Below are 15,475 nucleotides of genomic sequence, written 5' to 3' on the forward strand. Positions count from 1 at the left end.
GCACGTATATGTATGAAGTATCACTTAAAAGCATTTATTACCGTCGCTGTGTTGCTGGTGACAGCCAAAGTACGGATGTGGTTAATGTAGGTCGAAGGACCCCCAGCGGTTGGAGTCGCACTACCATCCTGACTCGTCAGTCAGACCACAGGGTACCACACATTCTCAAAATGGCGGCCGCTCCTCTTTCCGCGGGAGAGCACTACCCGGCGGAGGACGTCACGTCACCAGGGCAACGACGCTCTTGCGTAGGGGCGCGACCCGGGTGAAAGTTCAGGGCTGGCGCTGCGACCCCAGCCGCCGTCTCTGGGCCAGGGCGAGGACAGAGTCCAAGCGACTTCCACGGTCCCCGGCCAGGCGAGCCTGGGCCCAGGCCTGCAGCGAACGAAGCGCGTATCTCCCCGCGCTCCGCCTCGCGGGGCCAGTTGGAAGCAGGACGCTTGGACGCGAACACAGGCCGGGGGGCGGGGCGAGCCGGGCGCCCGGCCCGCCCCCGACTGCGCCCTGGGTTCCGCGCCGGGCGGCACCAGCCGGAGTTGACGTTAGCCATGGAAACGCGGAGCGGGCCCGGACGCCACCGTGGTGAACTGGTAGCCCGGCTGCTACAGCTTCTCCGCCTCCGCGTTCGGACCGCAAGCAGTCTCTCAGCGGGAGCGCCCAACCCGGGTCTGCCTGCAAAAGTGCAGTCCCCGGGATGCCTTCGCATCGCCTCTTCTCTTGGGTGACTCGAGGTACGTTAGATCCCCGACGCCCACCTGGGAGCTTCTTGGTCGCCCTTAATTTTCAAAGCCTGTGCAGAGCCACGTTGTTCTTACAGTTTTAATTGCCATAGATATTTTTGTTCTTCGTTATGAAATCTTTTAAGTTTGATTATTGCCAAATGGAAAATGGACCTTTAATTCTAGATTTCGGGATGGCTTTGTTATCCCAATGATGTTTACAGACTCTGCCCTTAGTACTGTATTCATTCTCTCTTTTATCTCCACTTTTGCCCCAGATTAGTCGTATCATGGCCCCTGAATATCATGGGCCCCCGAATTTGAGTAATTCCTTCCTCACTGTTCTGCACAACACTCTGTCTCTCAAGGACCAGCATTTACTTAAGTGAAGTTTGCTCCTCTGAAGTTCCTTATCAGGGCTTTGAATTGATTTGCTGCTGTATACCAGTCATTTCTCTCTTATTCAGCTGTGTAATATTAGGTGGATTTTTTTCCCTCGTTTACTCATACCTGCAGTTAGGGCAAAGGCCATCCTTTATGTTACTACGTATCCACTGCCACCCATGCCAAACCTTTGTCATAGCATCCAAAGCCAGACTCCAAGTTCAGATATAGCTGCTTTAGTAATTTAACTGGGCACCTGTCCGCTACTTTTAAATTTCCTACTTAAAGGAGCTGCCTACTAGTTACAAACTGCCATAGAAAATACCAGGTAGGGAACTTTTTCTGTTTCTGTTTCTGTTTCTTTTTCTTTTGTAAGAACTTTATTGTTTTCACATTGCATACCATTCAATTTTGGAACATTTTCATCACCCCAAAAAGAAACCCTGTAGCCTTTAACAATCAGTCCCTCAGCCCCCCAGTTCTCACTGTCCCCACCAGCCCTAGGCAGACACTTACCTCTTTTCTGTCTTTATAGATTTGTTTATCCTGGACTTTTCATATAAATGGAACTATACAATATGTGGCCTTTTATGATTGGTTTCTTCCACTTAGCATTCTGTTTTCAAGGTTCATTCATGTTGTAGCATGCAGTAGTGCTTCGTTCTTGTTTATAGTGTAGTATTCCATTGTATGGGTATACCACATTTTATTTCATCTGTTGATGGACGTTTGTGTCGTTTCCAGTTTTTGGCTATGAATAATATTTCTGCTATGCGTGTACAGATTTCTGTGTAGACTTAAACGTTTTTATTTCTCTTGGGTAAATACCTAGGAGTGAAGCTGCTAGATAATATGGTAACTCTATGTTTAGCCTTTTTGAGAAACTGTCAGACTGTTTCCAAAGCAACTGCACCATTTTACTACTTGAGGTAATTTCTCCATAACCTTGTCAATACTTGTTATTGTCTGTCTTTTTTATAGCCAGTCAGGTGGATTTGAAGTGACATCTCATTGTGATTTTGGTTTGCATTTTCCCAATAAGTAATGTCAAACATCATCTTTTGTGCTTATATTGGCATTTGTATTTTATCTTTTGAGAAATGTCTATTCAGATTCTTTGCCCTTTTTAAAATTACTTGTTTTTTCATTATTAAGTTGTAAGAATTTTTTCTATATTCTAGATGTGAGTCCCTTTCATATATATGATTTGGAAAAATTTTCTCCCATTCTGTCAGTTGTTTTCTCTTCTTGTTGGTGAGACCCTTTTCTTTCAGATACTTTCCCCACTTGTGTTTCTTTATGTCTTATCAAGCAGTCCTACCTGCCATTGCCAAACAAGATCTTCCTATTCTTACGTGTGTAGCTAACAAAATCTTCCTATTCTGACGTGTGTAGATTCCTCTAAAGCTAACCTTTCTTTGAACACCCATTCTCCCAATTTATCCTTCTATATCTGAATCCTCAAAAGGAAATTCCCTTTCATATGGCAGTAGCTTGGTGTGACTGAAAAACCCAATCTTCCTCCAACTGACATTGGGTATTGATTGAGTCACTTAATATCACTGGTTCTCAATTTTATTTTCTATAAAATGGATGGATTTATTTCTGGTAATTCATATGAGTGGTAGATTTCATTTACCTGATACTTGATTTTGAAAGAGAACTTGTTAATCCATTTGAATTTATAATGGGTAAAATAAGTAAGGTGTGAGAAGGGTAGACTGGGATAGGAGCAGAAGTATTGCAGACTGTGCTGCACACTTATGATGCTCTGATGTGACCTTTGGGTATTTCCTACCATCTTAGTTTTCCGTAAATAACGGAATGCTGTCGATTCATATTTTAATGTTCTACATTTGGAAAGTGTGAATCACAGATCCAACATCTCATCATTCCACCTGTAAAGCATTGCCAATACATATTCTGCAGTAAATAGATCATTTTAGCTATCTAATCACCCTTCCCACCCAGTCATAGTTTTCCCTACAAATGAGTTCCTGTGAATTTACAAAAAACTCTTAGATTCAAAGACCCTTCAAAATCTGGAATTTGAATAACTATTTAATATATCCAAAGAGATGTTAATGTTCTTGTTCTTTTCTTTTTAGGTGTTTGGGTAGATTTTTGTTTTGTTGCTGGGAGGAAGAGAGTGCTTACTACATAACTGATAAACTATAACATGAAATGTATTTTTCATGTTTCAGCATCAAGTGTTTTTCAAAAGAATCTTCAAGAATTTAGCTGTTTGTCCATGGCATAGCATTTGGTTAAGATCCCACAGAGTATTTTCATAATTATAGGGGTAGCTGTCTTTGCATCTCTAGATTCCTACTAGGACCCTCAACAGTTAGTACATGACTATCAAAAAAGTCTACATATCTGTACTTTTTAGAGCTGTTCTGGTAGTGTCAGATGATTTTTCTCTAGAGCAAATGAAAATTAAGCTGTTTCATATTTTGCTTTTTGAGTAGTTAGGTGTAGGCCATTTTGCTTTTTTTCCAAACATAATGTTTTTTGTTTTCCAAATTAGTAAAGGTGATGATGGAAAAGTAGAACTTTAGTGTATTTCCTTTCAAATTTTAAAAAACACTTTTTAGGAACATGGATGAGTGCATTCTATTCATTACTCTACTGACAAAGATTGTGTAGGCATTTTTAAACATCAGCAAGAATTACTTTTCTTAACAAGTTTAATATTTAAAATAATTTTAGGTTATTTATATACTAACTTTCTATTCCTTATTTATTCTCTTAATAATGAAAATTAAAATAATTCCACAGTTGCTTTTAACAGTAACAATTATTTGAGAGGAAAATGATCTCTACCCTACTGGACTGTAAACTCCTTTGGGTCAGAGAGCAGTCTTAGTACCATCACCTAACACATTGTAGGTATTCAGAAGTTATACAGAAGTTTAAAATTGTGAAAAGTACTAATTTATCATTTAGCTGTTTCCTGTGAGAAGGATAACTCATTTAGTCTATTTTAAAGACTCAAAATGTAGTCTTTAATCCTTGCCAAAATCTTCTTTAACAGTGCTTTTCAAGAGAAAGTTAACATAGAGGGGGAAAAGGGACTGTAACATGTCAGAGTTAATATCCTTCATATATAAAAAGTTCTTTCAAGTTAATAAGAAAAGTGAACACTTCAGTAGAAAAGAGTCAAAGGACATAAGATAGTGTACAAAAACATAGCATTTATCTACACACACACATACACATATGTGTAATGAATATTCCCTGAGAGACAGACTATATTCATGAAATAATAATAGGATTCTATAACATTCTCTAACACTATATACAAAAATAAACTCAAATGGATTACAAACCTAAATGTAAGACCAAAACTCCTAGAGGAAGACATAGGCAGAACATTCTTTGACATAAATTGCAGCAATTTTTTTTTTGATTTGTCTCCTAAAGAAAATAAAAGCAAAAATAAGCAAATGGAACCTAATTAAACTTGAAAGATTTTACACGCCGAAGGAAACCATCAGCAAAACAAAAAGACAACCTGCTGAATGGGAGAAAGTATTTGCAAGTGATAGACCTGTAAGGGGTTAATATCCAACATTTATAAACATTTTATTCAACTCAAAAGAAAAAAAAAACTCAAGTAAAAAATGAACAGAAGAACTGAATAGGCATTTTTCCAAAGAGGAAATGCAGAATGACCAACAGGCATATGAAAAGATGCTCAATATCACTAACCATCAGCGAAATGCAAGTCAGAACTGCAGTGAGGTATCACCTCACACCTGTCAGAATGGCTGTCATCAAAAAGAACAGAAACAACAAATGTTGGTGAGGATATGGAGAAAAAAGAACCATCATACACTGTTGGTGGGAATGTAAATTCCACAGCCACTGTGGAAAACAGTCTGGAGATTTCTCAAAAAACTAAAAGTAGAACTATCATATGACCCAGCAATTCCATTCCTGGGTATATATCCAAAAAAAAAAAAATTACTAATTTGAAAAATTACATGCACCCCAGTGTTAATAGCGTCATTGTTTACAGTTGCCAAGATATGAAAGCAACCTAAGTGTCCATCAACGGATGGATAATGAAGATGTAGTGTGTGTGTGTGTGTGTGTGTATATATATATATACACACACACAGCAGAATACTACTCAGTCATAAAAAAGAACAAAATTTTGCCATTTGAAGCAAAATGTTTTGATATACAGAGAGAAGAGAGGCACATTTGGTGTAAGTGCCCTGCAAAATTTTCAGAAAGGGTTAGACTGAATTTTTAAAGTTGACTAAAATTACTAATTATGAAAGGAAGAAGAAGACATCCTGGGCAAAGAAGGGGGTCATGAGCAGAGGCACCCAGAAGGATAAGCATGGAATGTGTTTGCAGGGGATCGGCTGAGAGTTCTAGAGGATATTTGGTAATTTGAAGAGGTGTCAAAATGTTATGTTTAAAATACACACACAAACATAGCCTAGTGTGTATGACTTCTGAAATTTTTTACACTTACATACACTGAACAACCATGTATACATGTGTGTGTACTCTTTTTGTATATACAAGTGGGATATCAGTATGTTTATTTTACTTTTCAATATATTGTGGGCATCTTTCCATTATTCCACATCAACAGTAAATCTTCTTCAGAATATTCCACTGTTTAGAATATAATCACAGAGTATTCCATCGAATAGGTAAGAACATTTAAACTAATTTAAATTGGAGTATAGTTGATTTACAATGTTGTGTTAGTTTCTGGTGTTCAGCATAGTGATTCAGTTTTTTTTTATATATATATATTTTATTTTATTTATATTTCATATTCTACTGAACGTAGTTCTCTGTGCTGTATACTAGGACCTTGTTGTTAATCTATTTTATATATAGTACATTGTATCTGCTAATCCCAAACTCCTAATTTATCCCTCTCCCACCCCTTCCCTTTTGGTAATGGTAAGTTTGTTTTCTATGTCTGTGAATCTGTAACTGTTTTGTAAATAAGTTTATTTGTGTCATTTTTTTTAGATTCTACATACAAGTGATATTTATATGATATTAAATCGGTCTCTGTCTGATTCACTTCACTTAGTATGATAATCTCTAGGTCCATCCATGTTGCTGCAAATGGCATGTTTCATTCTTTGTATGGCTGAGTAGTATTCCATTTGTGTGTGTGTGTGTGTGTGTGTGTGAATATTTGTATACCACAACTTCTTCATCCAGTCATCTGTCAGTGGACATCTAGGTTGCTTCCATGTCTTGCTATTGTAAATAATGCAGCTATGAACATTGGGGTGCGTGTATCTTTTTGAATTAGAATATTCTCCAGATATATGCCTAGGAGTGAGATTGCTGGATCATACTGGTAACTCTATTTTTAGTTTTTTAAGGAATCTCCATATGGTTTTCCAAAGTGACTGCACCAAATTATATTCCCACCAACAGTGTAGGAAGGTTCCCTTTTCCCACTCCCTCTCCAGCATTTATCGTTTTGGGGCTTTTTAATGATGGCAATTCTGACTGGTTTGAGGTGATACCTCATTGTAGTTTTGACTTGCATTTCTCTGATAATTAATGATATTAAGTATCTTTTCACATACCTAATGGCCATCTGTATGTCTTCTTTGGAGCGATGTCTATTTAGGTCTTCTGTAAACTAAACTTACGAAAGACTCAGAAGTACTAAAAGGTAAATGAATATGGTTAGTAACATGCAGCTAGATAATCTAGTTTATAAGTTTATCTTCAGTTTTTGGCTTCCTTTCCCAGTGAGCCACATCACTTTGTTCCTGACTTGCCTCAGTAGAGAAGGGGCCAGCTTTTACCTAACTTCCTGGAGAACTTTAAGGCACATCTAGATTTTTTCAAAATGCCCAGGCCAGCTATCCAAGCTCATTTTCCTCTCTCATAGCCTCTTCCATAACTAACTGAAATAAGAATGTTTACACATGCTCACAGGAGCATGCCCTTACTTACCTATGGCTTCTACTGAACAATCATATCAGAATGTAGTACACTGAGCCTGACATCCATACAGGAAATATTCTCATTCAGAGGGGAGGAAGGCAATCTTCTCATTCCAAGATTGAACCATCAACCACCAAGGCTCCATTTGGCCCACTGGTTCTGTAATTTTTTAAGTACTTTCAGGACTGTCATGAGTAAAAGCTATGACTTTCTGTGCAGAAGTAAGACCAGTAGCTGGGGAATATGAGATGATAAGTGTTTGCAGTATAAAAGACTTCCCAACAGTATAACAAGAGGTGCTGTAAGGCAGTAATTCTTAATGGTGACCAAAAAACCTTCTGTGATGGCCAGAACCTCTCTCCAGGGCTGATACTGGTTGGGTAGAAGTGACTTGAGGAAAGACTATGTTAAACTCATTGGAAGAAAGGTTACTTTAAGATGGCTGTAAATTTTGTGTGTGTGGTAAAATGCATACAACATAAAATTTACTGTCCTAACCATTTTTAAGTGTGCAGGTCGGTGGTATTCAATACGTTCACACTGTTGTAAAAACGTCATTGCCGTCTATCCCCATGACTTGTGATCTTATAGAACTCTATAGCCATTAAACAATAGCTACCCATTCTTGTCACCCCACCAGCCCATGGCAACTACCATTCTTCTGTCTATGATTTTGACTACACTAAGTACCTTGTATAAGTGAAATCATGCAGTATTTGTCTTACTGTGACTGGCTTATTTTACCTCACATAATGTCCTAAAGGTTCATCCATGACATAGCATATTGCAGGATTTCCTTCCTTTTTAAGGGTAAATTATATTCCGTTGAAAGTATTTTAACATAGTTTACTTATCCATCCACTCTTCAATGGTCACTTGGGTTGCTTCCACATTTTAATTATTGTGAATAATGCTGCTGTGAACGTGAGTATACAAATTATCTCTTTAAGACCCTGCTTTCAGTCCTTTGGGTATATATCCTGAAGTGGAATTCCTAGATTATATGGTTATTTGATTTTTAATTTTTTGAGTAACTACTTGTTTTCCACAGCAGTTGTACCATTTTACCTTCCCACCAACAGTGCACAAGGGTTCCAAATTTTTAACATCCTTGCCAGTACTTATTTTTTGTGGTTGTTTTTTGGTAGTGGCTAGTCAGATGAATGTGGGATGGTATCTCATTATATTTTTGATTTGCATTTCCCTAAGATTAGTGATGTTGAGCATCTTTTCATGTGATTTTTGCTGTTTATATCTTTTTTTGAAAAACGTCCATTCAGGATCTTTGACAATTTTTTAATCAGTTTGTGTTTTTGTTGAGTTTTAGAAGTTCTTTATATATTCACATCTTATCAGAAGTATGATTTGCAAATATTTTCTCCCATTCTGTGGGTTGCCTTTTCACTCTGTTGATAGTGTCTTTTGATGCACGTAGTGTTTTAATTTTCATGTAGTCCATTTTGTCTATTTTTTCTTCTGTTACCTGTACATTGGTATCATACCCAAGAAGTCACTGCCAAATCCAGTGTCAGAAGTTTTGTCCTATGTTTTCTACTAAGAGTTTTATTGTTTTAGGTCTTCAGTACTTGATCCATTTTGAGTTAATTTTTGTGTATGGTATTGGGTAAGGATCAAACATCATCTTTTTACATGTGGTTAACCAGTTTTCCCAGTACCATTTGTTGCAAAGATTGTTCTTTACTCATTGAATGGTCTTGGCACTCTTGTCAAATATTTGACTGTATATGTGAGAGTTTATTTCTGTACTCTTTATTCTTTTCCATTGGTCTATATGTCTGTATTTAGGAAGATGGCTTTAAACTTAATTTTTCTTTTCTAACAACATATGACTCCTGAGGTAATGCTTTCCTAACTGATCTTGTGACAGACAACTTTTTTTTTTTTCAGAATAAGCTACTGAGTATATCCCAAGAAAAGAGAAGTTTGACAAGAGAATTCATATTATTTGATCTTAGGCTTTTATGTCTGTTAAATGAAAATAATCTAGGCTAAAGCATGTATGAGTCCTATTATTATTTCAGCTTTTCCTAGTTCTGATAGATTTTGGTAATTGACAACAGAAAGAGAGACTAAAAATTGAATCATGAAGTGGTTTGCATGTGGTAATGTAGTTAAAAATAAGCATTTAATCTGACTTGTGGAGTCTTTTGGTTTCCAGTTCACTGTTCTTCCTACTACATGTTGAGCTGCCAGTACCTTTTTATTGAAATGCTACTATTTTAGCAAGATTTGACTTTTTAAATTATCAGAAAATCCTAAGTTTACTATAATTGTAAGTGATGTGACTACACACTGAGTATTTCTATTTTCCACTTCTATTTCCATTTCAATTCAACAGCATTATAGAGAATATCCTATTTTATAGAGCAGGGGTGGGCAGACCTTGGCCCACAGGCTAAATCTGGCCCCCAGCCTTTTTGGGTAAATAGTGTAAAGTTATACTGGAACACAACTACTAATATCCACTAATGTATGTATTATCTGTGGCTGCTTTTCTGCAACAACAGCTGAGTTGAGTCATTGTAACACAGACCGTATGGTCCACAAAGCCTGAAATATTTACTCTTTGGCCCTTTATAGAAACTTTGCTCACTCTTGTAATAAAGGAAAAAGTTCAAAAACAAACAACAGAAGCACTCAGGGAAACAATCGGTTAAACCACCAGCAGAGTTAAACTGGCTTTTTGAACTTTCCTTTGATCTTAAAATCTGACAATGTGAGTTACTTAAGAAATTCCAAATTTATCTAAGTTCTAGATAAATTAATAGTGAAACATTTCTTTTTAATAAATAAAAACAACTTAGCAACTATTTGTTTTGTGCCAAGTGTGTGTAAGACAATGGGAAAGAACTAGAGAAGTGAAGTTACAAATCTTGTCCTTGAAGGAACTAATAGAAATGTGGAATTTTTCTCCCCCATGTTTCAAGTATGCCAGTTTCAAACAGTGACTTTTTTCTTTTTCTTAGAGACTGCTGTGTTACAGAAAAGGATGTGACTTTCAGAATAATCCTGAGTGAGAAGGATGAGTCCAGATGTCCCTCTGCTGAATGATTACAAACAGGACTTCTTTCTGAAGCGCTTTCCACAGACTGTTCTTGGAGGCCCTCGACTCAAATTAGGCTATTGTGCCCCTCCTTACATATATCTTAATCAGATTATCCTTTTTTTGATGCCATGGGTTTTAGGTGGAATAGGAACACTTTTGTACCAATTAGGCATCCTGGAAGACTATTATACAGCAATACTTTCAGGTGGACTAATGCTTTTCACTGCATTTGTCATCCAGTTCACAAGTTTACACGCCAGAAACAAATCGGTAACAGTAGAAAGAATGCTGACAACAGATATCTTAGCAGAAGAAGATGAGCATGAATTTACAAGTTGTGCTGGTGCTGAGACCATCAAATTTCTAATTCCTGGCAAAAAATATATAGCCAATACAGTTTTTCATTCTGCTCTTGCTGGGTTATTGTGTGGTCTTGGAACATGGTATTTGCTCCCGAACAGAATAACCTTGTTGTATGGCAGTGTAGGAGGCACTGTTCTACTGTTTGTCTTTGGATGGATGACGTTATGTATTGGAGAATATTCATTAATTGTAAACACAGCTACAGAGACTGCGACTTTCCAAACCCAGGATACTTACGAAATCACTCCTCTTATGAGGCCTCTTTATATTTTTTTCTTCTTTTCAGTAGATCTTGCACACAGGTAATAAGCTATGAAATATTTTAAACTTGCTTTGTTTTTAAGCATACATAGTTAAAGCACTCTCCTTAGTATTAAAAAAAAAAAAAAAGAATCTGTGAATTGAAGGTCACCAAACCATTGGGTGATAGATTGTTTTGATGATTAATCTCTTAGGACTAATCTCTGTTAAACACACATCCTAAAGCAATAATTTAATCTTATTGAAGAATGAAAAAAAAAACCTTTTTGTATGATAAGATAAATAAGCAAAATTCCAATCCTGTGTTTTACTTTAAATAAAGAGCTATGAATCTATAAGATTGCCTGACTGAAACCTGTGAAAAAAGATGAAAGTCTCCTGTTAGGGGAAAATGAAGAATTTAAAGTTTATACAAATAAATATTATGCATAGTTGGAGTGGATTTAAGATGAATAGAATAACTTACTTAATTTTGTTATAGTAACTATATAGAAGGAATCTTGATTTTTTAAAATATAAAGAAATAGAAAATAGCAATTTTAAACAAAATTGTTTGATAACTCCTTTTGCTTGCCTTTTCTAAATCTGACTTTTCTCTGTTTCTTTGGATTGTAGCTTTCTCTTTCACAGGTTAGTGTCCAGATAGAAATGTATAGGCATGTTATGGGCTGAATGTTTGTGCCCTGCCCCATCCCTGTTTCAAATTCATATGTTAAATCCCTTAGTGTGGTGCTATTTGGAGGTGGGGTCTTGGGGAGCTAATTGGGATAATGAGGGTGATGCCCTGGTCTGATGGAAGTAGTGCCCTTATATGAAGAGAGACCAGGGAGCTTGATTTCTTCTTCCAACATGTAAGGATAAAGTGAGAAGGCAGCTGTCTGCAAGCCAGAACAAGAGTTTTAACCATACTCTGATCATGATGGCACACTGGTCTCAGACTTCCAGCCTCCAGATCTGTGAGAAATAAATTTCTGTTGTTAAAGCCACCCAGTCCATGATACTTCATTTTGGCAGCCTCAACTGGCCAAGACAGATTTTGATATGAAAAAGGTGGGTGCTCCCATAACAAATACCTAAAACTGTAGAAGCAGCTTTGGAACTGGGTAATGGGTAGAGGTTGGAGGAGTTTTGAAATGCATGCTAGAAATGTGAACGTTAAAGGTAATTCTGGTGAGGTCTCAAGACAGAAACGAGAACATGTTATTGGAAATTGGAAGAAAGGGCGATCCTTGTAAAGTGACAAGGGACTTAGCTGAACTACTTTTTAATGTTGTGGAAGGTAGAACTTGAGAGTGATGAAGTTAAATATATAGCTGAGGAGATTTCTAAGCACAGGGTTAAATGAATAGCTTGATTTCTCCTGGCTGCTTGTAGTAAAATATAAAGAGAGAGAGATGTATTGAAGAAGGAATTGTTAAGCAAAAGGGAACTAGAACTTGAAGATTTAGGAAATTTTCAGTCTATCCATATTACAAAAAATAAGAAAGCATGTTCTAGAGGGGACATCAAGGATGTGGCTAGACTATCACTTAATAAATAGTTTGTGGGATTAATGAGCAGAAGCACTTCCAGTTTGAACTTAAGATGTAATGAATGAAGGCTGTCAACTTCTTAGATTTGACAGGTTGGGGATAATAGAGCTATTTGGCTGCGAACATGCACTATACTTTGAGAGGAAAATTACCCCAAAATGATTCAGAGATTATCACATGTCAAAAAACTAGGACTCTGCTGGAAGGCTTGGGGCTGGTAATGCCCTGAAACCCTGTGGGGGTGTGGCTCCCCACCTAGCGCTATTTGAGTGACATTACCACACTGGGGACCTGGAGGGCAGAGTATGTAGCCAAAGAGGATTATTCTTCAAACTTAAAATCTAATGGAATTAGCCATGCTAAATATTGGATTTCTTTGGGACCTATCACCGCATCTTTCATTCTTGTTTCTCCCTTTTGGAATGAGAATGTCCATCCTGTGTCTGTCCTGCCATTGCATTATGGAAGCACATAGCTTGTCACAGGTTCATAACTGGGGAAGATTTTGCCTCAGGATGGATCTTTCCTCAAGTCTCACCTGTATATGATTTAGGTGATATTTAAATGTAACTTTGGGCTTTAGTGTTGATGCTGGAATGAGTTAAGATTTTTGTGGCTGTTGGGAAGGAATCAATGTGTTTTGCATGTAATTTGTAACCACGAATTTGGGATACCAGGGTGGAATGTTAGGGACTGAATGTGTATGTCCCTTCAAAATTCATATATTGAAGCCCTAACCTCCCAATGTAGTGATACTTTGAAAGGGTCTTTGGGAGGTAACTAGGTCCCTGATGAAATTAGTGCCCTTATAAGAGGAGATACCAGAGAATTTGATCTCTCTCCACCATGTGAGGATACAGTGAGAAGTTGGCTGGCTGCAAGCCAGGAAGAGAGTTCTCACTTGAATCAACCAAAATGGCACTCAGATCTCAGACTTCCTACCTCCAGAACTGTAAGAAATAAATTTCTATTGTTTGAGTCACCTAGTCTATGGTATTTTGTTACGGTAGCCCAAAATAAAACATGGCATTTAAAAGTATTTAGCTAGTTTGTGTACTGAAACTGACCAGTTCTTAGGTGGTCTGTCTGCTATTCCTTAACTCTTAATCTCTTCTAATTGTGCTGCATTTATGGGTCAGAGGACACTCTTTAATACCCTTGTAATTCTTCACTTAATCAAATATGTAAGGGGAGAATTAATTTGTGGGAAGTTCATTTATAATTGGTTTTTTAGTACCACTACCATTTACTAACTATAAAATATATTACAGTTAAATGCTTCATTTTGAAAAGTTAGCAATAAAATTGAGTTTAAATGTATGTCTATATGACCCCTTTTGAAAGATTTAAGTTTGTAAGTTTATTATTTTCAAAATACAGACTATTGAGTTACTATCTCACTGCCATTTCTGATACCAGAAATTATATACCTGCTATAATGCATCTTTATGTTTAAATGATGCTCTAGGTTCTTTAAATGTTTTAAAAATCTCAGTTAATTTATATTTGGTTTTCTTGACTTTCTGTTTTACTTATTTCTAAGTGAAAGAGAATAAAATGTTTTTTTACTACATTCAAGTTGGATTTAATATACAGTTTTAATGTTTACATTTTAATAGTTACAAATAGGTTTTTTTCAACTATAGCTAGAAGAAAGGACAAAGGCAATCCTCAAATCTATTTTTGAAGGGAAAAATGAAGATTGTGCAGAAAAATTACAGTTTTAGAATAATCTTAGCTTCTGATTAATAAAATAATAAAGGATCAAGGTATTCTTTATACAGTTGGTGTGATACTGCAGATAAATACTATCTGAAATGTGTGACTATTCAAATTTGGTGAGTTGTCAGATATTTCAAGTTGTATCTTAATTTTCTTTCAGAGAATGTAAAAGTTGAAGAGATAAGCCCGAGAGTGTAATAATCTTTTCTCTTTTCTCATTCTTTATTCTAACCAGTACAGTTGTATATTACTAATTTTAAGTGACTTTTTCTATGCATTTTTAACAAACACCAGGGTTAAACCTACCATGCTTGCTCATAGACTTACAGGAATTGTTTGAATGGTGCTTGTTTATATCATCTTAACCATTATGAGGAACATCTTTTTTCTGGGCATGTGGATCTTAGAGAGTGTACAGAATTTGAAATATTTTCATGGTTGTTAGAAAAACAAAGTTTTTTTCTTACGGATTTAGTTTAGGTTTTTTTTTTTTTTTTTTTTTTTTTTTTTTGCCCTAGCAAATTCCTGTTACATTATCAAATGTTAGAATTTAAACATTTTTCCATTTAAAAGAACCATAGTAATCATCTATTTGGGGCTGAGTCATACACACAGGAAAGTAATCACAATGTTTGGTTACTTCAATTATGTATTCTTGTATTTATTTATGATATCCTTATACTTGTGTATAAATACTTTTCCATACTATTGGTTGTTGTTTAAGAACAAAAAGATTGGGTGGGTGAAATAGAACTTGACTGAAATACTTCCTGCTTATACTTGATTTTTACATAAATTATCCTTTCCTTGAATATGTCGGCAAGAGAAGTGTTGTCTTTAAGGAAAAAAAAAAAACTCGACAAATCTACATGTTTTCTTTGACCTTCCTATTGCTTATTGTGTGTGGTTCGATTTTCTTTTTTGCTACTTGGGTGTTTTCTTCTCAGAATGAAATGAATTTTATTTTAAAACTACTTTAGAGAATGTAGTGCCCTCTAGTTTAGCATCACATTGTTAACCTTGTAGTCATTCATTCTCTCGGCTTATAAAAATTTGAAGGACATACATTATGAGGCAAAATACATTAGCTAGCCTAGTCCTGATATCTGTGTGAGCAACCACATTATGCCATTATTATAATCGTAGTTGCTGTGCATTTGCTTCTGGGCTATTAACATAAAATTAAGTATATAATTATTCTAGAAGTTGCCTTTCTCCTTGACTTTGATTCCTAGCAGCTCAGGTATTGAAGAACAATGATAAGTTTTGAGATTTAGTTTTCTCTTTTGTAAGTTGTCTTTGGAACTCCATAAGTACTACAGCAAGTGTTGGTTTCCAGGCAAGGTGTTTGGTCAGCCTTATTCCAAAATCTTAGTAACATATTGATAATGTTAATTCTTATGTGCTTTCAAGTTCTTATTACATTATTTGAAACAATTTAATGATGTTATGTTTAACGTAAGGGCAGTACCAAAAAC

General features: G+C 36.3%; 2 protein-coding genes across 5 annotated transcripts in view; one reads left to right on the plus strand and one right to left on the minus strand.

Annotated features, from left to right (window-relative positions):
- Positions 1–183, minus strand: part of RTN1 (reticulon 1) — a 349,573-nt gene extending 349,390 nt beyond the window's left edge. For all 3 annotated transcript variants that reach the window (XM_031453802.2, XM_064485998.1, XM_064485997.1), the window contains exon 1: positions 42–183. The gene's annotated coding sequence lies outside the window, so the exon portion shown is untranslated. The remainder of the gene's footprint in view (positions 1–41) is intronic.
- A 67-nt stretch (positions 184–250) lies between these two features.
- The window catches only part of PCNX4 (pecanex 4), a 38,654-nt gene continuing 23,429 nt past the window's right edge, over positions 251–15,475 (plus strand). The window contains exons 1-2 of one of the 2 annotated variants that reach the window (XM_031453800.2): positions 251–731; positions 10,040–11,793. Coding sequence is in view for 1 of the 2 variants with exons in the window: in XM_010976687.3 (XP_010974989.1) it covers positions 10,096–10,784 (689 nt within the window). In the remaining variant the exon portion in view is untranslated. The remainder of the gene's footprint in view (positions 732–10,039; positions 11,794–15,475) is intronic. The other variant, XM_010976687.3, reaches the window with a different exon arrangement.

The sequence above is a fragment of the Camelus dromedarius genome, chromosome 5, assembly GCF_036321535.1.
Source record: "Camelus dromedarius isolate mCamDro1 chromosome 5, mCamDro1.pat, whole genome shotgun sequence".
In the NCBI taxonomy this organism is placed as follows: Eukaryota; Metazoa; Chordata; class Mammalia; order Artiodactyla; family Camelidae; genus Camelus; species Camelus dromedarius.